Source organism: Pleurodeles waltl, chromosome 4_2 (genome assembly GCF_031143425.1).
Source record: "Pleurodeles waltl isolate 20211129_DDA chromosome 4_2, aPleWal1.hap1.20221129, whole genome shotgun sequence".
NCBI lineage: Eukaryota > Metazoa > Chordata > Amphibia > Caudata > Salamandridae > Pleurodeles > Pleurodeles waltl.
Genome location: NC_090443.1, coordinates 1,029,979,922 through 1,030,007,073, shown reverse-complemented (window position 1 = coordinate 1,030,007,073; position 27,152 = coordinate 1,029,979,922). Strand labels below are relative to the sequence as shown.

At 46.8% G+C, this 27,152-nt stretch overlaps 1 protein-coding gene across 1 annotated transcript in view; it reads left to right on the top strand.

The window, feature by feature from the left end:
- The window catches only part of TBC1D10C (TBC1 domain family member 10C), a 236,630-nt gene that overhangs the window by 82,510 nt on the left and 126,968 nt on the right, over positions 1 to 27,152 (top strand). The window contains exon 3 of the mRNA XM_069232929.1: positions 15,736 to 15,835. Within this exon, the coding sequence (XP_069089030.1) occupies positions 15,736 to 15,835 (100 nt within the window). The remainder of the gene's footprint in view (positions 1 to 15,735; positions 15,836 to 27,152) is intronic.

The window sequence follows — 27,152 nt, the reverse complement described above, 5'->3', positions numbered from 1 at the left end:
TGATTTATGAAACATTGACTGCATACATGTGGCTAATAAGATGTTTTTTGTGTGCTAAATAGCAATAACTTGTTGGTGTTATCTTCCCTAAAAGTTTGATTACAAACTTGTCTATGGGCCAGATTTAGATCTTGGCGGAGAGGTTACTCCATCACAAATGTGATGCATATCCCAGTAGCCATTTTACAAGTTCCATAGGATATGATGGAACTGTATTACGGCGGATGGGATATCCATCGCGCTTGTGATGGAGTAACCCCCTCCGCCAAGATCTAAATCAGGCCCTTAGTCATTTTTGGGGAAAACACATCTTAGTTGAATGATTATTTGTGTTTTTGCACACTCTTCACTGGGCACTGTGTCGTTCACCCAGCACTGACGTTGTTCTTCAGTGTGTCTCATATAAACATGTGTCTGAATGTAAACTGAGAAAGATCTTTGTTGCTCTTAGTATCTCTCCTTTTACTAAAATGTGATCTCTCTCAATAAAGTTGCTTATTGAGTAGTTAAGAGGTTTTCAAACGAGTGACGGAACCTCAAACCTATCGGTATACAAAAAATTGAAGTGTTTGAGGAGCAGCTACTGTTTATATATTATTAATTTGCGTAGGTTCCTCTTCATATTAGGTTACCCTAGCTGATGAAATTTATGTTTTATAAAATAGGCCATGGTGAAGTCAAACTCTTCATTATCTGCTCCCACCAGCCAACTAGCCCCCTGATATCTAGTTTGTTGTCTTTTTATTTGTCTCACATATTTACTTTACTTGTTCTGCACTTATATTGTCTGTCCAATATAAGAAAAAGTGTACAAGATCTTAAACACCTCAAGATCTCATGAGCACTGGTGTGCTCCAGGATCCGATGTCTGTTTCATAGTGCCATTCCTACTTGGGTTATGCTTAATCTAAATTTCAAAATTTAGTTTTAATCCTTTGGTAATTTAATCCCCCCAAAACTCCCAGCTATTTCAAAATATATTTTGATGATTTCTGTCAAAATATCAACTACAGAAACATCATGCTACCAAAATATTGTGACCAAAATCTTGGGGACCAAATTTCACGATGCTAAGTGCATATACATAAGTACAGATTTACTATTCTTAACTCTGCATCTACCTTGAGGCTATACATATCATCACTGTACTTATTTGTGGACTTCAATGAATTAAAGCCATACTTACCTATATATAATTATCTTGTTGATATTTTGGTCCTCAATGTTATGTCCACGATATTCTGGAGTCGCTATTAAGGTTGAATACTCTACTGTTTTACAGAATCCTTATTCAAAGCCTCTAACCAGTCGTACTCAAACCAAAACTTAACAGACTCTCAATAATATACTTCCTTTTTTAAATTGACAAGCTACCCAAGAGTAGTTTGATAAATTGCAATCAATATTCTGTACCATTCTCTTGGACCATGCATGCTACTCAATAGCATACACTCTTTTTCTTCTGCTGATATCAGCTATTTTGCAGTCTTTGATCCTTCATAGTTTATCTACTTAAAATATTGCTGATCCTTTACTAGAAAGATCTTGTACAGAAACTGACTGAGCTTTAGTCTTGGGCATCCAACTTCGAAGACTAGACCTAATGCAGCCCCCACAAACCTTATCATGAAATGTCACCCAGGCATTGTTCCTCTACAAAAGTGCTGTCAGGCTCTTTGAAAGTGCTGTAATTAAATTCAGCCGCTAGTATCAAAATCTTTAGTACTAATGGCTGTATTTTAGGCTCTTGCTTACAAATTTCTAAAGTGAGCTGCACACATCTTCTTTGTCTCGAACAGTAAATGCAGGGGGTTGTAGGAGGGACCTTTAGGCTCCTGAGAAAATAATGTGATTGGTAGAATGTGTGAAATTGATCTCAGCCACTGACATTTCAGTCTATCATTTTTTACCCATTGTGCCAGAATAATCAGAGACCAGCCTATTTATTCACGTCAGCCATGGATTGCCCCAATAAGAACAGTCCAGTCACAATTTCTAGGGCAGGGAAGTAAGGTGCGGGGAGGGTAAGAGCTCAGAACTTAGCCAACAAATAGCTTATCTTAATAAAAATAAAGTTTAATAATAACACAGCAAAATGTAAGACTACAGAGTTCAGTGGGGCTCAGTTACAGGGTTCTGATGCCAGTTACAATTACTAGGTAAGGGTTTACTCTCTCAATGGCACCCTCTCCCCACTCTAGGACCTTCTTTAGTGTCTATAGGACTGCTTGCAAAAGTGTTGGTAAAGCTCACAAGAGAACCACTGAAAGAGACCAGGAGAGCCCTCTGAGCATGGGTCACTCTTGGCTTTGCTTTCTGTAGTAATCCACTTTTTATGACTGCCCCCCTTGCTAGCAACACACTCTGCTTCTCCTCAGGGGCACTCTGTCCTCTTGCAGACTTACACCTTTCCTCTCTCTGCATGAAGGCTTCCAGGGATGTCAGGCAGTCCATCACCTCCCCCAGCGGAAAGTGTAGACTTCAGGTGATGTCTCCTCACCTCTGGGAGACTGATGGCCAAGCAGACACAAGCTCAGGTCAGACCAACACTACCTTCAATTGCCAAGAAAAACATGATACTGGAAGACAGTGGCTTGGTTAAAATCCCACTTTTAAGCACATTTTTCAGAGAGTGGATCTCTTTAAAATGTCATTTTCTAGCGGTTGCTCAGACAAGGTATTTGTGGAAGATGATGGCTCTCACAGCAGTCAGCAGTAGGGCTGATTCCAAGCATGAGTAACGAAACAGGGGCACAATGAAGTGTAAAGTGTGAGATCTCTAAGCCTGGCTGCCATCAGCCTTCCTGAAAACAAATGTGCTGGCCCTACCAAGAAACTTCCTCACCTTGAACAAACAATACTACAGTGTCACCCTCTCCCCTGCAGCTACCACATGGCAGTGCTCTGAAAAATCACAGATGATGGACGGAATGCTGAACAAATCAAACATTCACCCCGAGTCACAGATCTGAGTTTAATCCATCTTTTTTTGCTCACCATGCCACCCCACCCCACTTTGGACCCAGCCATATGCAAATCTGCCTTGACCCTTCTCAGCATGGGAACAGTCCAGCCCGAACTGCCGGATCGAGTCCTCCCTGGACTGGAAACAAGCATCCTGGGACTGGTTTCGGGGTATCACCCCCTCATCAGCCAGGATAGCTTGAATACAGTAGCACAGCAAGCATGGGACACATGTCTGGGCATACCCTTACCACTTAGGGCGACAAAAGAAAAAAGAACAGATGACGGATGGAATGCTGAACAAATCAAACATTCACCGCAGTCACAGATCTGGGTTTAATTCATAATTTTTTCGCTCACCATGCCACCCCACTTTGGTCGCAGCCATATGCAAATCAGTCTTGAACCTACTCCCCAAGGGAACAGTCCAGCCTGAACTGCCAGGCCAGGTCCTCCCTGTACCGGAAGCAAGCATCCTGGGACCGGTTTCGTGGTATCACCCCTCATCAGCCACGCTAGCTTGAATCTAGCGACACAGTGTGTACAGGTCCCATTTCTGGGCATACCCTAGCCGCCTAGGGCGATTGCCACAGAGCATTTACAAACATTGATACTCTCACCTTTTGGGTGCTTGACTGCCAGTAGTACGTCTGGAAACTTGAGACTAACACAGTTTGCGATGCACATCTCTGCCACTGTTTGTGAGTTCTAAAAGTAGTAAATTTGCACCCATTCAAAGAGTATTTTGTAGAGTGCAGATTTACTACATTTTTGGTAAACCTGTCGCTAGATATATTTAAGATCCCAATCCCCAAAAAATAACAAGTTAAAACCTCTTAGAGAAATAAGAACAACGAGAAAAACTGACACAGACATAGCAACCCAGCTTAGGGCCCCAACACTCAACTTCCAAACCAAGAACACTGAAACTATGCCCCTGCTCGTTGTACCTGGCCCTCATAGTCCTCCCTGGAAGCTCATGACTACGGTCATGCACAATACAATGGTCTGGGGCCCCTGCCCTGGGATTACTTATATTAAATGTATATTCAAAGCATGCACTCTTATTTGTCTCTGCTACAAAAAGCCTTGATGGTAAAGTTGTCAAATCGGTGCATGTGGTCAGGGCTCCATGATTCTACGCCCCATGTACTAAGCCTGAGTCACTTATAAAGGAGGGTGCAGGACAAATTACCAGGGCGAGTCGAACCAGAGCCCAGCCTGGTCTGGCCTGTCTCTAATAATATGTGTATGAACCGAGGCATGAAAACGTTTGCCGTGTATATTGTGCAACAAACATAATGTAAAAATTCAAAAGAATTCCCCCAAAATTCCAAATTGCATTTCTTTAATATGCAGAAGCATTTCACCTTCATACATAAGATTACATCACTGCATAGCAGGACACTTATTATAAGTGACTGCTTTAGAAACAACAATATCTTTAGTGAACTAAGATGCAAGTCAGAAGTCATGTTAACTCTAAATACAGCCTGGATTATTATTGTAGATGGAGTAACTTTATAGTCTATTAAATCAAACACAACAGGTGCTTCGAGAGTGTGCATTTTGAACTCAAGAATCTTAAGTGCACTCATATGTGATAGTGAAGAAAAAGGAGGGTATGTAAAATAAAATATCTACCCAGGATCATACAATTTGGACAAGCAGAGAAGCAGGTATTGATTCCAGGTTAACTGGTTTCACATTTACAAATGTAGCCACCAGATGGGGATCTCTGTATCGCTCTCTCCCGTTTATATCAACAGTCACTCTTTTGTCTTTCATTCTTGGATCAGGACACAAAAATTGACACAGAGATGGCAGACCCAACTCGAGCCCCCCAGACTGAACTACCATGTGAAGAATGATTTTGCTTGGGGGTGTGGCTTCCCAAACGATGCCCCTGAAGCTACATCCTATATGGGACATGATCTCAATCCTACACTCCCCATGGGACATGAGCTCCTTAGTATTACACACCTCATGGGACTTGAGCTCCTTAATCCTACATTCCCCATGGGACATGAGCTCCTTAATCCTACGCTCCCCATGGGGCATGATTGCCTTAACCCCTTCACTGCCAGGCCTTTTCCCCCTCAGGTGCCAGGCCTTTTTTTGGCTATTTAAGGCAGTTCGCGCTTAGGCCCTCATAACTTTTTGTCCACATAAGCTACCCACGCCAAATTTGCGCCCTTTTTTTTCCAACATCCTAGGAATTCGAGAGGTACCTAGAGTTTGTTGGTTTCCCTGGAGGAGACCAAGAAATTAGCCAAAATGCAGCTAAAATGTCATTTTTTTGCAAAAAACGGGGAATAAAGTGCTGCAGAAGAAACCATGTGTTTTTTCCCCTGAAAAAGGCATCAACAAAGGGCTTGCTGTGCTACAATCACCGTCTTCCCAGCTTTCAGGAACAGGCAGACTTGAATCAGAAAATCACTTTTTGCAACACAATTTTGGCATTTTACTGGGACATACCCCATTTTTTCTATTTTTTTGTGCTTTTAGCCTCCTTCCAGTTAGTGACAGAAATGGGTGTGAAACCAATGCTGTATCCTGGACAGCGAAACATTTCTGAAACGTAGACAGAATTCTGAATTCAGCAAGGGGTCATTTGTATACATTCTACGAAGTTTCCCTACATGAAATAACAACTGAAATAAAACAATATTGAAATTGAGGTGAAAAAATAGCCATTTCTCTCCATGTTTTACTCTGTAACTTTTTCCTGCAATGTCAGATTTACAAAAACAACATACTGTTACGTCTGCTGGACTCTGCTGGTTGTGGGGAGATATAGGGCTTGTAGGTTCATCAAGAACCCTATGTACCCAGAGCCAATAAAGGAGCTGCACCTTGCAATGGGTTTTCATTGTATACCACAATTCATTTGGTGAAATATAGAGAGTTAAAAATAGGTATCAAGGGTACCTTTGTATTTCCAAAATGGGCACAAGATAAGGTGTTGAGAAGCAGTGGTTATTTGCACATCTCTGAATTCCGGGGTCCCCATACTAGCATGTGAATTACAGGGCATTTCTCAAAAAGTCGTCTTTTTTACACACTGTCTTACATTTAGAAGGAAAAACTGTAGAGAAAGACAACGGGCAATAATACTTGTTCTTCTATTCTGTGTTCCCCCAAGTCTCCGAATAAAAATGGTACCTCACTTGCGTGGGTAGGACTAATGCCCGCGAAAGGAATCGCAACATGGACACATCACATTTGTACATTGGAATCTGACGTGTTTTTTGGAAAGTGCCTAGCTGTGGATTTTGGCCTCTAACTCAGCCGGCACTAGGGAAACCTACCAAACCTGTGCATTTTTCAAAACTAGAAACCCATGGGAATCCACGATGGGATGTGACTTGTGGGGCTCTCACCAGGTTCTGTTTCCCACAATCCTTTGCAAACCTCAAAATTTGGCCCACAAAACACTTTTTCCTCATATTTCAGTGAAAGTTCTGGAATCTAAGAGAAGCCACAAATGTCCTTCCAGCCAGCATTCCCCCAAGTCTCCCAATAGAAATGGTACTTCACTTGTGTGTGTAGGCCTAGTGCCCACAACAGGAAATGTCCCAAAACACAACGTGGACACATCAAAATGATCTATTAGAAAACTACTTGTTTTTCCGGTGGTAGCGGGTGCACCTGCAAGTCACTATTTACACCGCCAGCCAAGTGCCACTCCATGCACACCGCCATCAATTCTTTTTTTAAACAACAAAGCAACCACTAACTAATTATAAAGAAGTACAAAACTACAAACACAAAAGCTCTAACTAAATACATGACAGTAATGCCAACCATGAAACTGAACATATGAAAATATAAAACAGGCAGTTTACGTTCACAGTAGTTACCAAAAATTATTTTTGGTGTGGTAACTCCTGAAACAGCAGGCCACACACAGCCCAGGCTTTGAAGGACAATCAGGGCGGTACATACGAGTCTCCCTCTGGATACCTTTTTGGGCACACACTTCACATTTCTTTTTTGGGAGTGGGAGGCATGTGATCAGGAAAGTCCTGATCTTTCAATCTAGCCACATCCTCCACCACTGCTACTCTAGGAAGTCTTGCATGTTCCACCACCGCAAGGCTCTCTATCACTGAATCCTGAAATGTAACAAATTTCATCCTTGACTCAGGAGAACAATCCTTGAACACAATAAAAGCATTCAAAGTTGCTAAATTAAACAAATGGATGGCCAACTTTTTATACCACACATAAGACTTACGAACAGCAATGTAGTGTTGGAACCTCTGATCTACTCTATCAATACCACCCATGTGCTTATTGTAGTCTAAAAGGCACACAGGTTTGTGCACTTCAGAAACCTGACCACAAACAGCCACAGGTGAAGTACTCTCATCATGGATGGTAGTTAGCATGTAGACATCCCTCCTCTCTGCAAATTTCAGAGCTAGCAGCTCATCATTCCACAAGGCACTGCACTGTCCCTTCTCAGGTTTTTTACAGACAAGCTCCTTTGGATAGCCTTTCCGGTAAGAGCGGATTGTACCACAAGCAACAGTGTCCACTCTGAGCAATTCCTTGAACAACTGCACTCCAGTGTAGAAGTTATCTACATACATATGGTGACCTTTGTTAAACAGTCGTCTACCAAGTTCCCACACAATTTTCTCACTAACTCCAAAAGTGGGTGGACAACCAGGGGGGTCAGTACTAGAATCTCTACCAGTGTAGACCCGGAAATTATAAACATATCCTGTACCACTTTCAGACAGTATATACAATTTAATTCCATACCATTCCCTCTTGCTAGGAATGTACTACCTAAAAACCAAACGACCCTTGAACAGGACCAAAGACTCGTCCACATTTATTTCTTTGCCTGGAACATAGACCTCTGAAAAACGGTCTACAAAGTGATCAAGGATAGGCTTAATCCTAAAAAGACGGTCATAATCAGGGTGATCGAATGGCAAGGCTAAAGCATTGTCAACAAAATGCAGCATTTGAAGAAGAAGCAAATACCTGTTACGAGTCATGGTTGCAGGAGATATAGCCGTTGCCACCAAGGGACTAGTAGACCAATAAGAAGCCAGTGATGGCTTCCTTATCAACCCCATCATAAAATTCAAACCCAAAACCCAAGAACTTTTTCATTTCTTCCAGATTTGTGGAAATCCACTGGGTAGCTCCGGTCTGTGGCCTAAGTCTGGCAGTATTGTCCCTCAAATACTGCTCAGCATACAAATTAGTCTGCTCAACAATCTCTTCCAAAAATACATCTTCCATAAACAACTTAAAGAAATTGACAGGCAAAATGCTTTCCGTATTCACTCTACACCCTTGGAGGCCAGTAAAGGCAGGCAACTCTGGCTGCTCCATGTTTGGGGCAACCCAGAGTTCAGGTCTTCAAATAGATAACCTTTCAGCCCCGGCTGCTGCACTCTTGGCACATCAGTTTCCTGCTCTAAAACAGGTCCTTCATCTGCCCTGGGAGTGGCTTCCTCATCAGAAGATTCCTCTCTGACAGAAAATGTACTGCCAGAATCTCTCTCTTCCTCCCCTTCCTCAGATGCAGTCAGTCTCATAATCGTGATCAGAAGATGACTCAAAAAGCATACCAACAACCTGCTGAGCGGTCACCCTGCGGCTAGCCATGATCCATTCTAAGAAAAGTAACTTGAAAAATGCGCCAACAACAACCAGCACTGTGTAAGATAAGTAATAAACAAAGTGTGGCTTTATCAAAAAGAGTTATGTACTAAAAAACTACACCACTCAGTTGCCTGAAAAAGCTAGACTCACCAGCAACTGCACAGACACAGCAATCACCAATGCTATCCCACTAAAAAGAAAAAAGAAAAGAAAATTAGACATAAGACAAAACAAATATCATTGTGCACAAATCGAAGGATAATTTCACACACAATCCTGCATTTAGTACACCACTTACAAAAATGTCATTCATGCATGGCAACAATACTCATTTGGAGTAAATTGTTTTTTCTTACCTAAAACATACAACTACGCAAACTGCAGGTCAATCACTGCCAAAACCGCAAGGAGTCACAGCAAAGGAAGCAAAAGCTTTGAACTAGAACAAAAAGGAGAAATAAACTGTTAAAATCACAAATGCAAATACTTCGCCAGTTGACAAACACCCCGCCACCAAACATTAGAAATTTTCCCTGGTGTCTAGTGGTTTCTGCCCCTCTTGGGGGAAGATGGGCCTAAAAAAACTAGGCCGATCTGCCGCCAAGGGGGGCTGAAATGGCGTAAATAATATTGCCCCCCCCTTGGGGAGCGTCCCTTGTCCAAGGGGCCACCCACCCCACACAAAACACACACAAGATCCCTGGCGCTAAGTGGTTTCTGACCCCCTAGGGGGCAGATGGGGCAAAAAAAAAAAGGCTGATCTGCTCCCAAGAGGGGCAGAAATGGCCAACAATTGTATGCCCAAGGAGCCTCCCCACACAAAAAAATTAAACTAAAAAAATCCCCGGTGCCCTAGTGGCTTCTGCCCCCCTTTGGTCAGATGGGTCTAAAAATAATAGGCCAATCTGCCCCTAAGGGGGGCAGAAAAGGCATAAATAATATTGGCCTCCCTTGGGGAGTGACCCTTGCCCAAAGGGCCACCCCACACACAAAACACACACACACACACAAGATCCTGGCGCTAAGTGGTTCCTGCCCTACTTGGGAGCAGATGGGCCTTAAAAAATAGGCTGATCTGCCCCCAAGGGGGGAAGAAATGGCCTACAGTTATGTGCCCTCTTTGGGGGGGCAACCCTTGCCCAAGGGGCCGCACCCACACAGAAACAAACTGAAAACAATCCCAGGCGACTTAGTGGCTTTTGCCCCCCTTGGGTGAAGATGGGCCTAAAAATAATAGGCCGATCTGCCCCCAAATAATATTGCCCCTCCTTGGGGAGCGACCCTTGCCCAAGGGGCCACCCCGCACACAAAACACACACACACAAGATCCCTGGTGCTAGTTGGTTTCTGCCCCCCTTGGGGGCAGATGGGCCTAAAAAAATAGGCTGATCTGCTCCCAAGGGGGGCAGAACCTCCCAACAGTGCTTTGCCCCATTTGGGGGAGCAACCCTTGTCCAAGGGCCCCCCCCCCAAAAAAGAACAAAGAGCAAAAATCCCTGGCGTTGCTGTGGCTTCTGCCCCCCTGGGGGCAGATCAGCCTAAAAATAATCAGCTGATCTTCCCCAGAGGGGGGCAGAAATGGCATAAAACATGTTGGCCCTCTAAGGGTAGTGACCCTTGCCAAAGGTGCCGCTCCCCCACATATGAAACAGACAAAAAACAAACAAAAACAAGATCCCTGGTGTCTAGTGGCATTCCTGCTGCCCGATTGCTTTGTGATCGGGCAGCAGGAATGCTGAAAGAGACGTTGAGGGAAAGGATAACCCTTTCCTTTCCCCGATGCCTCTTTTAGATGAATCCCCCCCCTCCAGCCGAAGGAAAAACCTACCTCTTTCCTCCTGGACGCGCTGGAAGCAAATGGCTTCCATTGCGCCCAGCGGGCTCTAATGATGTCAGTACGCGATCACCACTTGCTGACGTCATTAGATGGGGGTGGGGCAGGGTGGAAGGGGAAGCAATTCCCCTTACAACACTGCCTATGGGAGGGGGTGGGAGGCCTCTGGGGGGAACACAAGCGCTTCCCCGAGGGCCGGGTCCAGGACGTAAGGGTTACGCCCTCGGCACCCGAGCGGTGCTGCCGAGGATGTAACTGTTACGTTCAAGGCACCCAAGGGGTTAATCCTACACTCCCGATGGAACACGATCTCCTTAATCCTACACTCCCCAGGGGACATGAGCTCCTTAATCCTACACTCCCCATGGGACATGATCTCCTTAATCCTACACTCCCCATGGAACATTATCTTCTTAATCCTACACTCCCCAGGGGACATGAGGTCCTTAATCCTACACTCCGCATGGGACATGATCTTCTTAATCCTACACTCCCCATGGGACATGAGCTCCTTAATACTACACTCCGCATGGGACATGATCTTCTTAATCCTACACTCCCCATGGGACATGAGCTCCTTAATCCTAAATTCTCCATGAGAATGAGCTCCTTACTCCTACACTCCCCATGGGAATGAGCTCCTTAATCATGTGACTGGATGAAAAATCAGACAATGAGCTGAATAAGAAAGTAGCCAGCATGGGAGATTTGTTTGAATTTAAACACCTTCTCCTGATGCACCATGGTTAGAGGTCAGTGATTAAAATCTGCTACAAAGCATCAAGGGGCTGAGTATGCTGTAGTATAGAAAGACATCTGACAGCACAACAACGTGGGAGCTCCTATTCTAAGGGTTGCTGTTACCAGGCATTTAATGGTCCCCATTGTGCAAGTAACAACCAGGCTCTTACATAAATATCTTCTGCAAATGCCATGCCATGTCAGCATGCAGTAGTAAATAAACCTGCAGCACCTGGAGATGGTGAAAACTAATAATATAACAGAAAAACAGCAGCAAAAATGCAGAAACGGCTGTTAAGTAGTTGCTCCATGGTGCAGCTGTAAGAGCTGTTATCATTATTAACAATACTAATACTCATAACGGGACTGATATCAATACACATAATATGCATACTGAAATTAATATGCATTCCTATGCATGATAACATTAGTAGTGCTAGTATTTGCAATTATATGTACTGTAATAGTAATAGTAATAATTAATATTATTAGTGATGATGTGATAATGATGTCACTGATACTTCACTTTAATTAACTATAATTAGTATTATTAATAACAACAAATGTAACAATAAGATTGTTAGAAAGTGACCACATGCTTGGTGGCCGCCCTAAGTTTTTTATTTTTTTATTTGGGACTCACCTGTTGTTAATTTTGAACTCCAACATTACTATCCAGTACCCAGTATACGTGCTCTCACCCCTAGAACAAAGTCCACATTGGCTTAAACCCCCCACTTAGCACATTGGTTTTATTATTGTATATTGTGTAAAAAAATGTACACCTGTTTCAAGCAAAATTAAATGCCACATAGAAACTGAAACACTATATGGTACTGTTTAGTGTGTGGCCCTGGAAACATGACACAGGCCCCAATGAGGTCTGGATCCCTGCAGCTCGCAAGCTCCCATGTTTACAGGCAGACCTGTAAAAGAAACTCTTTTACAGGCCTAGAGATCTGCGTCTAAGAGCGAAATAAGTCACCCTAAATTTACCTTATTGCCCAAAATGTAGGGTGCACAGTGACTAGAAGTGGTATATGCCTAAATTAATGTTAGCATATACGTATAGTGAGCACATCATCAAAAGACTAATTGTACTGTATTGGGTTTAGCTGTTTCCATGGGAAGTACTGGTAAATTCACTAATTCTGCATTATTCAGTAGGACACAACCACAGGAAAAGTTCAAAAACTTTTTCCAACTGTTTCTAAAAAGTCAATTCATTGGTAAACTCAAGTGTTTTTTAACTAGTTAGGAGATAATAACTTTCAGAAACATTATGGCGGTCATTCTGACCCGGGCGGTCATGGACCGCCAGGGCCGGGGACCGCGGGAGCACCGCCAACAGGCTGGCGGTGCTCCCAAGGGCATTCTGACCGCGGCGGTATGTCCGCGGTCAGAGACGGAAAACCGGCGGTCTCCCGCCGGTTTTCCGCTGCCCTGTGGAATCCTCCATGGCAGGGATTCCGACCCCCTCACCGCCATCCTGTTCCTGGCGTTTTTGACCGCCAGGAACAGGATGGCGGTGAGGGGTGTCGTGGGGCCCCTGGGGGCCCCTGCAGTGCCCATGCCAATGGCATGGGCACTGCAGGGGCCCCGTAAGAGGGCCCCTAAAAGATTTTCAGTGTCTGCCATGCAGACACTGAAAATCGCGACGGGTGCTACTGCACCCGTCGCACCCTTCCCACTCCGCCGGCTCCATTCGGAGCCGGCTTCCTCGTGGGAAGGGGTTTCCCGCTGGGCTGGCGGGCGGCCTTCTGGCGGTCGCCCGCCAGCCCAGCGGGAAACACAGAATAACCGCGGCGGTCTTCTGACCGCGCAGCGGTATTCTGGCGGCTCCCGCCGGCACCGCGGTTACCGCGGCCGGCAGGAGTCAGAATGACCCCCTATATGTACTTGCCTGATCCACTGTAAGCTAATTACCCTTAGGCTGCAACTGCTGGCTAGCCCTGCACTGCCTGTAACGAGTGTGATATTCCTCACCGGAGTCACACAACAGGCCCCAAAAGGGAGGTTATGACTAACCTCTGCTGAACATTCAGGGTGGGGGCTGCTGCCCCTCCTGAGGGTACAACATTGCCAACTCCTGCATAACAGGCCTGTCTGAGGCACATGTAAAACCTTTGCGCACCCTGAAAGGGATCCAACAGGACAGATCACAATTCTTGTGTGCCTCCTGTCCGGTTGCTGAAGGATCCTGCTTTGTCTTACTAGAAGTCTGTCTAATATATGTAGTGAGTGCAGGGCCTGCTTCAAACTTAGGGGGTCATTCCGACCCCGGCGTGCGGGGGGCGCAGCCCGCCAGGCGGAGACCGCCAAAAGACCGTACCGCGGTCAAATGACCGCGGCGGTCATTTTGACTTTCCCGCTGGGCAGGCGGGCGACCGCCAAAAGGCCGCCCGCCCGCCCAGCGGGAAAGCCCCAGCAACGATGAAGCCGGCTCCGAATGGAGCCGGCGGAGTTGCTGGTGTGCGACGGGTGCAGCGGCACCCGTCGCGATTTTCAGTGTCTGCCGCCCGCCAGTCTCAGAATCACCCCCTTTGTCCATATTGCATTTGCCCTGACATATTGTAGTTTGGGCCTGTTTGCAGTAAGGCAAACCAGAACTACTGAAAAGTAGGTAAGTCAGGGCGTGGGAGCATTTACTGAGTTGGTCAGAAGGGGCTAGGAGTATCTTAGGGAGTCTCCCACCCATATGGTGGTGACCCCTACAAACCTGGATGATCACTCAGCTTTCCTCAGAACACTACTGGACTTGTGAAAAATTAACAAGCAGGCTGAACCTGCTATGCCTGTGACCTCTGTGAAGGACCTGAGGAGGTTGGACCTCCTTCCGTTTAAAATCAAAAGTTGAAAGATCTCCAAGGATCATATGGATTATCCCTTGTGTGGCTCTAGGAACATAAAAAAGCTGAAGAGGACATAACAGTGAAGAATTCCAGTGGACCAGTGGCAACTGAATAGGGACTGAACTTTGCTGTTCTCCTCTGCCTGACACCTGGAGAGTCCCCCAGGTGCCTTCCTCTGAGGTACTGGGGGCCACTGGAAGTGTACTCCTGTAGTTATTTGTGCAGACTGCCGGCGGGACAAACCTGCTTCAGGTATCTGGCCTCCAGTAGCATTGCATGCAGAGAGGATATTTCTTCTGAAAAAGTGACAAAGTCCAATACTGCATTGGAACTTAGAAGAAATTCCAGTTATTCTTCAAATAAGTGACAAAGGGCCTGATTTAGAGTTTGGTGGAGAATTTACTCCGTCACAAATGTGACAGATATCCCGCCCGCCGTGTTACTAATTCCATTGGATATAATGGGATTGTAATATAGTGGACGGGATATCCATCATGTTTGTGACAGAGTAACCCCCTACTCTAAACTCTAAATCAGTCCCAAAGTCCTTTTCTGAAGTTGGTCTTGGAAACCTTTTCAAACCTTTTGACATCTAGACGTTCACGGGGCCAATCCACTTGGTGTATTAGACCCGGGCTGCATTGTGTTCTGCCTGAAATTGCACCTTAGTCCTGGTCTGCCATAACTACTGACTTACATTGAGTGCTTTATATTTCTACGTTTTCATTTTCATTCTTTAAAAGTCATATCTATGGTTCCCTTATTCAATATTTGTTGTTCTGGTCTTGTTTTACTCATACAATTAATCTCATTATGTTACAATTGGTTGTGGAGTTTTATTGTGCTTTGTGCAGGGGTATAGCTTCGTCTGTAAGATTATGGGGTGGGGTGAGCTTCAGATTTCCCAATAACGTTTCAATATAATGTTAAAACACATTATACGACCAGCAGGGCACATGAGAGGGGCTTTCGAGGCAGTGAAAAGGAAGAGAAATGTGGAATGGTAGGAGTACTAAGAGAGAAAACACAATATTTCGTAAAATAATCCACATTTAATAATCCACGTTTTTGAAGGAGAATATGTGTGTTTTTTTGTCAGTGTGTGCATCAAAAAATCCCAGGTGAAATCCAACAGAAACCTCACTATACTGGACTGAAAGCACGTGTGCCCAACTATTCATCAGAGAATACATTCATTAGGGGAGTGTAACACTCCAAACACTCCCCCTGAAGCTACACCCCTGGCTTTATGTGACGTTTTCTACTGTTAATGTACTGCTTGACTTTACACATTGCTTTTGCTGTCAGCCTGACTGCTTTGTGTCACATTACCAGGGATTTGGCATAGGTATATTTCATTTGTGTGACATCTAGCAGATGTCCAGCATCCAGCAGGTGTCTAGCTTCCTGTTCACTCCAAATAATAATCCTTCAATTATGCTATATTATTACAATAAATAATAAGAATAACAATGATGATAATAATACAGAGAAGAAGCCTCCTGTAATAATGTATTGTGAGAAATGTTTGTTATATTAGTCCAGATTATGACATGACCCTACAGCTCTGCTGATGACCATTGGGACAGAACCAAGACTGTGAGACCTCAAAGGGTTAGACAAGTGGTCTGGAGATGTCCTACAACTGGCAGTAGAATGTTAGAGAGTGCACACAAAGACTGCCTTCTTTAATCTTGTGTTTCCTCTTCTTAGCTCCGGACAGCTGCCCCTGGAACTACTCCGTCGGCGGGAGATGAAATGGTTGGACATGACGGTGCACTGGGAGAAGACGATGTCTAGAAGATACAAGAAGGTGAGCACGGGAAACTGGGCATCTTTGCCATCACACCTCAAACATATTTAATTACTTAACTTGACAAACTCTTACTTAAGATAAGGATTTCACAATGATGGCACAAACCCATAGCTAGGCAATGTCTTCTACTTTGATTCAAAGTTTGGGTTTTATTGGCTCTACGTGTGTCTCAGGGGGCAGCTGTCCTCTAGGGGACTCCAGTGTTGTAGAGCTGAAGATGCCTGTAAAGCAGTCAGCAGTTCCATCACTGATTCTGGAATCACCTAAGTTTTTGTTGCCAGTCACTCCCGTCCACGAGACCACTGGTGACTGACTTCACGTTTCTTGTGACATCGGGTAACAATCAAAGTCTACCCCTCTACTGATCAAGGAGGTTGCCATCTACTGCCCCTGTTATATTAGACTGATGGAGAGTGGCACAGGACATCCAAAATACACCAACAGGAGAGGCAGCATACTGACCCTCTCCTGTAAAAAGCCATTGAGTTCACTGTAAATGCACCTTAGACCCACTAGTGTGTATGATGTGATTGTGTTACATGAGGCGTGTTTGGTGTTCATGTGCTATGGGAAGAGTGGTGTCTGTAAGGTCAAGATAAATGTAGCACAATATGGTAATTTCTTTCCTTTCTGTTGCTTGGAGCAGTCCCCTTGCCTATACCTCACATATGCCATGACATTTTTGCCATTGTGTTTTTTTGTTTGAAATATACACCAAGCTCAAGAACATCTCAGCAATATCAGCTGGAGAGATCTGGCTCTCAGGCCATGTGTGGGTCAGGCTCTGTCCTGCTTGGCAACAGCCTATCTTCAGTTGGCATATTTAGCTTTTGGCATCCGAGTCCTCATCCCACTAAGGACTTCCTACTCCTCTTCCCTGTAGTGTGGAAGCCAAGTCAAATGCCAGCAGAAGAGCCTCCTGTTCCTGGTGGCTGGGGAGCTTCAATTTTAAAGGTGCCTTCCTTTCTGATTGGTCCCTTGGTTTCCAGCAGTGCTCCTCATTTAGACTTCAGAAGTAAGATCTGCAGGGTCAGTAGGAAGAGACAATGGGGGTCATTACGATCCCGGCGGTCGGTGTTATAGTGGCAGAAGACCACCAACAGGCTTGCGGTACATACTGCCATATTATGACATTGGCGGTTTGGCAAAAGCCAATTTGCCAATGTACCACACCGACCGCCACGGTGATAACGACCGCGGGCTGGAGACCACAGTAATATGACCCCGTCCACCGCCATGATTTCCGTGGCTTTTTTACCACCACGAAAACCATGGCAGTAGGCACTATCAGTGCGTGGGAATCCCTTCCCTGGCACTGATAGGGGTCTCCCCTGCCCTACTCCTCCTCCCCAGAGTTCTCCCACACCCTCCCCCTTCCTTTCCCCAACATACACACACCTACACGCACAGACATACACACGCATACACACACGCATACCCACATTCACCCACGCATGCATACATCCATGCACACACACATCCACACACACTGACATACATACAAGCACACACGCATTCACACATCACAACATACACGCACACTCACATTCATTCATGCGCACATGCATTACACATGCCCCACACCCGCATGCACGCACACAGACACACACACACACAGCACCCCCCAACCCCTTCCCCTGTCAGAGCACCGACTTACATGCTTGAAGGGGGGTCGCCGGCAGGAGTCGGGACGCGGCGCTGTTGCCAGCAGCAGCGTTCGCCAACAGAACACTGCCAGACCGTATCATGGGTCCTGGGTCCTGGTCTACTGGCGTGGCGCTGCTGCTGGCAGCAGCGCAACCTTACTGCCGTCCGCCGCCATGACCGTAGCCAGAATTCCACCAGCCTTCTGGCAGAATTCCGGCTACAGTCATAATATGGGGGACGGTAGGAAGCCACGGCGGTGTTTTTTTGGCAGCCGTCGCCGTGGCGGTAGGCGGCATTTACCCCCATGTCATAATGAGGGCCAATATGTCTGAAGCGGAACATAGATCTTTTGTGTTCCTCATGGCTGGCACTAAGCCTATGGCCAGAGGAGAAAGCTGAAACTGTTGTCCCAGCTTCTAAAAGCAGTAGCTGGATTGCCATGCAAGAGGAGAAGCTGCCTTGAGAGATAAGTGAGAGTGGGCGAGAACAAGGCTGAGATGGTTCAGAAGTGGTGTTGGTATGCTAACTAGAGGCTGAGTGACTCTCATCATCCGCACCTGGTTGCAATGTTCTTCCTGCAATTGCTATGACTTCCTGCTGGAAGGAAAGGTTACCATCTTGGAACTTCTTACGAAAAGACAGCCACTGTTGTTTGGCTAAAGGGCTTTGTAGTGACCTTTTCCTGGGCTAAGTATTGTTGTGTTGTAATATGGCCCCTTCTTGCTGTCCTGAGATTGGCAAGGGTCCACCTGAGTTTCATTTGCAACAAGGTTTGAGATTTTGTTTCAGCATTCCCCAGGGCATCTTACTCCCCGGGGATCCTATGGTTAAGGGCTTCCGAGGTAGACTGTTGCTCCCTCTGGTGACATCCCTCTTTTTCCCAAACCATATCTTCACCTTGGAAAGGAGTAATATTTTAACAAGATTAATTTGTGTGTATAAGTGTTTGGATGTGTTTCTTTTTTATTTCTATATTCGTTTTTTTTCTAAAACCCCTGGCTATCCCCGTTTTTGATTCATTCTTTATTTTCCCTTTCACTCTCTTTCCTCCCCTTCTCCTTTTCCCTTTCATTCCTTCCTTCCACCCATTCCTTCTCTTTCTGTCTTATTTTCTTTCTCTCCTAGTTTCTTACCTGTCCACCTTATATTCCTCTTTCTCGACCTCTTTCCTCTACCTAAACTACACAGTCAATTCAATTCAATTCAATTCAGTATGCACTTTATGTGGTTTGCATAAAAACCATAAAAGCATCACAATATATACAATAATACAATAAATACAAATCCACAGAGTCCTTCTGGCCCTATTTCACCCCCTGTCTTCTGCCTATTAGATCCTTTCCTATGAGTGCATCCAACATAGCACCAGGTGAAGGTCAAGGGCGTCTTCTTGTGGTGTCCCCATCAATATCAGCATATAGCAATCTGGGTAGCAACGTACAGACCTCAGCACCACAAACATCTCTATTATTTCCATATTACTCCAGCTTAACTTGTAATGGGGGCCAGTGCAAGGCACACACTGTCCTAGGTGCAAATCTTCTAACGCCGACTGAGTCCATATGTCTGAAGGTGGCCTTTGTGGGATGGAAAGAACACGTGACTGATTTGGCATGTTGTTTATGGGAGCGCAGTCTATAAGATGATGGACACACCCATGTACAGGGGAAAGAAACACCAGAATACCATCCAGATAGACTATGAGGCACATCCTCATGATACCCTGGAAAACTTTATTCAAGGGGTGCTGTGTGGCTGCCAGGGCATTACGACATTCAAATGGCAACACCCATGGGCACCAGTCCCATGCACCCATACCACATCCCCTACTTACCTCCCCTACCAAGAACCTGTGCTTCTCTTTCACAGACACACTGCACGAGATTAGATGCCCAGCCCTGTGAAGGATGGGGTTCCTACAGACCCTGTTGCTGATCGACAGGGCGGTGGGAGTCTGGACTCAGTGAATGATCAGTGCAAGAGCTGAGTGACAGAAGAGTGAGAACAGCTTAAAGGGACTGACAGATCACTAGATGTGACAGGGAGAGGCAGCAGCCAAAGCAAGGAGAGAAAGAGCGACCAAAGAGGGTATGATTTTGATATTGACAGTTTGTAAAGCGCTCGATTGCCCAAGGGTGTCTTGGTGCTGGCGTCCGAAATAATAATGGTAAAAACAGGTCTAAGAGTCGGGTGAAGAGGTGGTACTAAAGAGGCAGGTCTTGTGAAAAGATCTGTTTTTGAAGTTGTTTCCTGAACTGCAGAAGGGTTGGTCATGCTTTGAGGTGCAAGGGTAGCGTATACCACAATTTAGTGGTGGCACCTGCAATACTTCTCTCTCCCCAATCAATCAATCATTGAATTTATAAAGCGCTCTACGTACCCGTGAGGGTTTCAAGGCGCTGGGGGGGGGAGGGAGTGCTGTTGTTACTGATCGAAGAGCCAGGACTTGAGGAATCTTCTGAAGGTGAGTAGGTCTTGGTTCTGTCGCAGGTTGGTGGGAGGGTGTTCCAGGCTTTGGCGGCGAGGTATGAGAAGGATTTGCCGCCAGAGGTCTTTCGTTGGATGCGGGGAACGACAGCGAGGGCGAGGTTTGCGGAGCGGAGCTGACGGGTGGGGGTGTAGAAGCTGAGTCTGTTGTTCAGGTAGGCTGGTCCGGTGTCGTGGAGCGCTTTGTGAGCGTGGGTAAGAAGCTTGAAAGTGATCCTCTTGTCCACGGGGAGCCAGTGAAGGTTTCTCCGGTGGAGGGAGATGTGGATGCGGCGGGGTACGTTGAGGATCAGCCGGGCGGAGGCGTTTTGGATGCGTTGGAGGCGTAGTAGGTCTTTTGCTGGGATGCCTGTGTAAAGTGCGTTGCCGTAGTCCAGCCTGCTGCTAACGAGGGCCTGTGTCACTGTTTTTCTTGTTTTTGTGGGGATCCACTTGTAGATCCTACGGAGCATGTGGAGTGTGTTGTAGCAGGAGGAGGAAACTGCGTAGACCTGTTTAGACAAGTTGAGGGAGGAGTCGAGGACGAAGCCCAGGTTGCGAGCGTGGTCGGTCGGTGTCGGTGGGGTTCCTAGTGTGGTAGGCCACCATGAGTCGTCCCAGGCGGAGGGGGTGGGTCCCAGGATGAGGACCTCCGTCTTGTCTGAATTCAGTTTCAGACGGCTGCTTCTCATCCATTCGGCGATGGATTTCATTCCCTCGTGGAGGATGGTTTTGGCGGTGCGCGGGTCTTTGGTGAGTGAGAGGATGAGCTGGGTGTCGTCGGCGTAGGTGAGGATGTTGAGCTTGTGTTGTCGGGCCACTTGTGCGAGGGGGGCCATGTAGATGTTGAACAGCTTCGGACTGAGGGATGAGCCTTGGGGGACGCCGCAGATGATGTCGGTGGCTTTGGAGCAGAAGGGGGGGAGGGGGACTCTCTGGGTTCTGCCGGAGAGGAATGAGATGATCCAGTTGAGCGCTTTTCCTTGAATTCCGGTTTCGTGGAGGCATGTTTTCAGGGTGCGGTGGCAGACTGTGTCGAAGGCGGCAGATAGGTCCAGGAAGATGAGGGCTGATGTTTCGCCGTTGTCCATTTGGTGTCTGATGTCGTCTGTGGCGGCGAGAAGGGCGGTCTCAGTGCTGTGGTTTCGTCTGAAGCCAGACTGGGAGGGGTCCAGGATGTCGTTGTCTTCGAGGTAGCTGGTTAGTTGTGCGTTGACGATTTTTTCAATCACCTTCGCTGGGAAAGCGAGTAGGGAGATCGGTCGGAAATTCTTGAGGTCGTTGGGGTCTGCTTTGGGCTTCTTGAGGAGGGCGCAGATTTCGGCGTGCTTCCAGCTTTCTGGGAATGTCGCTGTTTCGAAGGAGATGTTGATGGCCTTCCGTAGTTGGGGGGCGATGGTGGAGTCGGCTTTGTTGTATACGTGGTGGGGGCAGAGGTATGACGGAGATCCTGAGTGGATGGAGTTTCATGATCTTGCGTGTTTCTGTGTCGTTGACGTTGGTCCAGGAGGTCAGGCGGTTTGCACAGGTGGAGCTTTCGGGGGTGGGGTCTGGTGTGGGAGTGGCGTTGAAGCTGTCGTGAATGTCAGTGATCTTCCGGTGGAAAAAGGTGGACAGCGTGTTGCAGAGTTGGGATGGTGGGATGTCGTTGACGTTGGCGCTCGGGTTGGAGAGTTCTTTCACGATGCTGAAGAGCTCTTTGCTGTCATGTGCGTTGTTGTCCAGGCGGTCTTTGAAGTGGGATCGTTTGGCTAGTCTGATGAGTTGGTGATGCCTGCGGGTGGCGTTCTTGTGGGCTGTGAGGCTGTCAGGTGTGCGTTTGAGGACCCATTGCTTTTTTAGTTTCCGGTAGTCGTGCTTGGAGTTTAGGAGCTCGTCGGTGAACCAGGTGGCTTTTCTTCTGGCTTGGTTGTCGGTGGGTTTCTTGAGTGGCGCGAGGGTGTTGGCGCAATCGTTGATCCACAAAGTGAGGTTGTGGGCGGCGGTGTCTGGATCGGTGGGGTCGGAGGGTGGGTTCTGGGCGAGGGTGTTGGTAAGCTGGTCTTCCGTAACTTTGCTCCAGCATCGGCGGGGTGGTTGTTGGGTGCGGTGGTGCTCGGTATGTTTCTTGTAAGTGAAGTGGATGCAGTGGTGGTCGGTCCAGTGGAGTACGGTGGTATGGTTGAAGGTGACGTGGGCGCTTGAGGAGAAGATGGGATCAAGCGTGTGGCCGGTGATGTGGGTTGGTGTGTTGACGAGTTGTCTGAGGCCGTGGTTGGTGAGGTTGTCGATCAGGGTAGTGGAGTTGGTGTCGTTATTGTTCTCCAGGTGGAAATTTAGGTCTCCGAGGAGGATGTAAGGGTCCGTTGGTGTTCCTCTGTGAGGACTGGAAGCATGATGTGATGGGGCCGGGATTGAGGGCGTTGAGCAGGTCGGCCGTGTAGCGGCATCTGGAGGTGCAGGGGTCACGCGAACCAGGGGGGGTGGCGCTGGGAGCGGTCCAGGCGTGGACGGGCGCAGGTGGGCTTGCCTCTGGAGCGCCTAGTGCGCGCGGTCGTGCTGCAACCGCCATCAAGAAGGGAGGGGGGAGGGAGGAGCAGCTGGGAGGCGGGAGGGAGCGGCGAATGGGGGCGCGAGGGGGGTGGGACCGCAGGGAGGCATCGGTGGCGAAAACGGCTCAGAGAGAGCCTGCAAGGGGAGCGCACAAGGGGCAAAAGCAGCTGAAAAAAACAGAAAAAAGGCACAAAAGGAAAACTGAGGAATGAACGGCACAATAATTGAAGGCACAGAAAACAAGTCACAATTACATAAACGGCACAAAGCACAAGTCTAGTGACGCTTACCAAAGCCCACTAGACACAAGGGATGAGGCGCAGGCGGATGCCTGCGGGTGGAGGAGGGTCTCAAACACGCGAACAGCAGCGCATGCGGGGGTCAAGGACACGGGCACAGCTTGGTGGTGCTGCGGACGTGGGGGAGCGATCTCCTGACCAAAGGCAGGTCAGAGGTCACTCACCCTCGACGCGCAGCGACCGCCATTAAGAAGGGGGGGAGGGAGGAGCTACTGGGAGGTGGGAGGGAGCGGCGAATGGGGGCGCGAGGGGGGCAGGGCCGCAGGGAGGCAGCGGCGGGGAAAACGGCTCAGAGAGAGCCGGCAAGGGGAGCGCACAAGGGGCAAAAGCGGCAGAAAAAAACAGAAAAAAAGGCACAAAAGGAAAACTGAGGAATGAACGGCACAACAATTCAAGGCACAGAAAACAAGTCACAATTACATAAACGGCACAAAGCACAAGTCTAGTGACGCTTACCAAAGCCCACTAGACACCAGGGATGAGGCGCAGGCAGATGCCTGCGGGTGGAGGAGGGCCTCAAACACGCGAACAGCAGCGCGTGCGGGGGTCAAGGACACGGGCACAGCTTGGTGGTGCTGCAGACGTGGGGGAGAGATCTCCTGACCAAAGGTGACCCAGGATGCTTTCCTAATCTTAGACCTAGCCATTGATTTAGTGGAGCCAGGATGGAGAGGTTTTCTGGGGATATACCAGCAGAAAACCTTTCTCAGATAAAGTGAACCCGAATCATGAAGTGCTTTGTATGCCAAGCAAAGTGTTTTGAATGCTATTCTTTTACTGATTAGGAGCCAATGGAGCACCTCAATGGTAATGGCTGTTAGAATGATACCACACATCAGACCCAATCACACCCAAGAGTAAAGCAGTAAACCTATCACAGCACAGTTCTGATGCTTGTTGGTGTGTATTTTGCATGGAGTCTGAAGAGTAACGGCCCCAGCGCAGCCTCACCATTTGCATATCTCTTCTTTTGCATTACAGCAGAAGTTCATTCCTCTGTGCGACACAGTTATGGAGGGGGGCCGGGGATCTCCAGTTTCAAGCAATGTCTTGCTTGGCTACTATATATCCAATACCAGCAAATATTCTATGGTATGTATTGTTGGCCCATCCCCAGGAGTGCCACCTTGGGGCTCAGTTCTGATGCAGTGTGTAGTGTTTGTGTATGGTTCGAGCACCAATAGGTTGTGATACCTAGGCAAGACCATATCAGGTAAAAAAGGACCCTTCTGGATCGCCACACCAGGTGTAATGTGGTGATCTTGCTTGTCCCATCCTCCACAACCTATCTGGGCTATAGTACACATGGTGAAAGTAATGAAATTGTATTAGCCTAACATTGGTGGTAATGGCCAAGACTCGCGATGCCATTTTCACCTTGCGCCACTCATTGTGATTGAGTTTTCCCAAGTTCGTTGCCCGGCTCATTCGGAGCTTTAAGAGGGGATCTGGTGTGCGATGTTCGTGGGATCTGTGTAGGTAGGAGGTCTATTGACAGCCAAGAGCGCACATCATTAGTTTTGTCTCTAGTCGGTTACATTCAAGACCTCCTCAAGTATCTCTCTCTGGGTCTCCAGAGCATGTTGTATCTGAAAGTATTTAAAGAATTGTGAATTAAAGAGATTATATTCAGCCTTAAGGTGTTTGAGAGGGACACAGGGATCCATTTCCCATAGGTCCCCAAGTGCTGAGATTCCTATTCGGTCCCAACCCCGGAAACCCTCCAGTAGGGTCACCTGCCTTGGAAACACGTCCCCTCCCACAGGGGGTTCTGAGCCTCCTCAGCCATTTAATTTGTGCTAACGCTGTCCACCAGCATGTCATGGAGATCTTGGATATCTGTGGAAGGGTAGCAGGAGGGTGGTTTCCATAGAGGAGGTTATGGACGTCCCATTGCTCTGGGATGTGCAACTCCAGGCACCAGGAGGAGCTCTGGAAGTCCCCGCATAGCCAATCATTTATGAGTATCATGTGTGCCGCCCAGTAGTAAAGGCAGAGGTCAGCAGCACCCAGGCCTCCTTCATACTGGGATGCTGTCCATTTCATATATGAAACTCGGGGCACCTTGCTTGCCCAGTAAACCCTGTTGATATAGACTGCAAGTCCTGAAAGTAGGAAGGGGGGTATGCATGGGTGATTCTGTAGCATGTATAAAAACCTAGGGAGGATTAGCATCTTATATAGACCTATTTGTCCTGAAAGATTCAAAGGAAGGGGGGTCCAGGAGTCCAAATCTGTCTGCATACTTGCCAGAATAGGAGTAACATTTAGGTCCCATGCAGTCTTGGATCACAGGCGATGGTGGTCTGTAGATACTTTTAAAGTATCCCGGAATGATCTTCAGTCTGACACCTGACAATGGTGCTGGGGTTGGGGCCATCAAGTGTATATATATATATATATATATATATATATATATATATATATATATATATATATATAGGGATTTTTCCCAGTTGACCCATAGTCATGCTGTATCACTGCAGATGTGCAACATTTGGATGAGGCAGGACAAAGTCGTCTGTGGAGATTGCATGTATAACCGCATGTCAGCTGCATAGACCACTACTCTATCTTCATGATGTGGGGACCAGGAGAAAATCTGGACCGGGACATCTGCCCTGATCCAGTTCGCAAGTGGCTCTATCACCATGGAAAGGGGAAGGGTGTAGAGAGTGTCCCCTTTCCATACAACCTTAAGCTCGGGGAGTCATATAGGGCCTCAACCAGAGCAAGGAATTTAGGACCAAATTTCATATTTTGCAGTATTTTGAAAGGAAGGGCCCATGAAGGGTGTTGAATGCTTTTTCAAAGTCGACCAGTAGCAGGGCTGTTGGGTCCTGCAATTTATCCTGGTGAGAGAGAGCTACATGAAGCCTATGTAGGCAGTGATGTGTGCTTCTGGCGGACATGAGGACATTTTGGGTTTTAATGTGGCCTGGGGTTTTGACTCTGTGTTTAAGAGATAAATGGGACTATAGGAGGAGCAGAGCATTGTCGGTTTACCAGGTTTAAGGATCATGGTGATAGTTGTGTTCCTAAGTTTTGGTGGCAAAGACAAGTAGTAAATAGGGTGTCAAAAAAGGGGAGAACTTTTCTGTAAAATTCGTCTGAGAAGCCGGTTGAGTTAGGAGTTTTTCCTGAGGGGGCGGCTTTGGTGGCTGCCAAAACATTTATATTTTACCGACACCTCAGAGAAGGTGGTAATGCATTCGCAAAACCAAAGGAGGACCTCTTCCCTTTTGTGAATGTAAAAACACATTTGTTGAACAGTAAGCAGTTGTCCAAGGAACCACTCCTAAGTCTTAAATAAAGAAAAGTAAAGTTTTCTTTTAAATGCAGTCCTGTTTCCGAGCTGCATTTAAAAAATAAAGTTTACTTTATTACAAGGCAAGCACAGATATGGTGGCCTTCTGGCCCCAGTGGGCCATCATACCTATGATGGTCTTGAATTGTAATAGGTTGCAATTTGCTAGCTGTCTCATTAGTATTCATGAGGTAGACTGGTTTGAGACTCCATATGATTTTAATTTTTAAGATGCAAGCTATTAATACTTTGGTTGGTTCTTAAAAGTCTTTTCTGGTCTCAAATTGAGATTAGTATCTTTGTGACCAGATTTTCTCGCCCATGGTCCTTTGTATCTACATATTCAATCGTGGCATAGGTTTCAGACATCCACTTTAGAAAGAATTTAGTTTGAAACATCTGGTCTGAAAAACCTGTTTACCATTTGAACTTTAATGGAGGTTGAACCTAATGGCTCTCGGAGAATCTGCTGTGTCCACCTTATATTGTCTAATACAGCCTAAATATTTACATAGGATCTGTTAGACCCCACGACCCTATGGTGGATGCAGCAGGCCCTGAGCCCATCCTGTCTAAAGTCTTCCATGGAAATCAGAGATTTCTTTCACACCACTTGGTCCTGTAGATCCATTCTACCTTTTGGCACGGGGCACGAGACAAGCAGTTTTCATTCCCCAACTGTATCGAAAGCCCAAAATCGAACTGTTGAACCTCGTTGAAGATGAAGGATTGACACACGCGAGAACGGCCCTGATAAAAGTATGACTGGTAATTGCTAAACTTGCAGCGGGTGAAAGGTAACACAGAGGAGTGGCGGTAAAAGCTGAAAGACAGGTGGGAGTTTAAGGGAGAACAAGCGGATGGGGAGAAAGTAAGGAAAGACATGCACTCATAAGGACGGCTGAAAGAAAAATGAAAAAAAGAACCCTCAACTCACCATAGAAGGGTACGGCACTCCAACAGAATCAATGTAAATCCGGATAGACAATGTATGACATCCACCCAGGGCCAATAGGATGACCGAGATCCTCTTCTATGTTGTAAACAATGAATCTGCGACAAA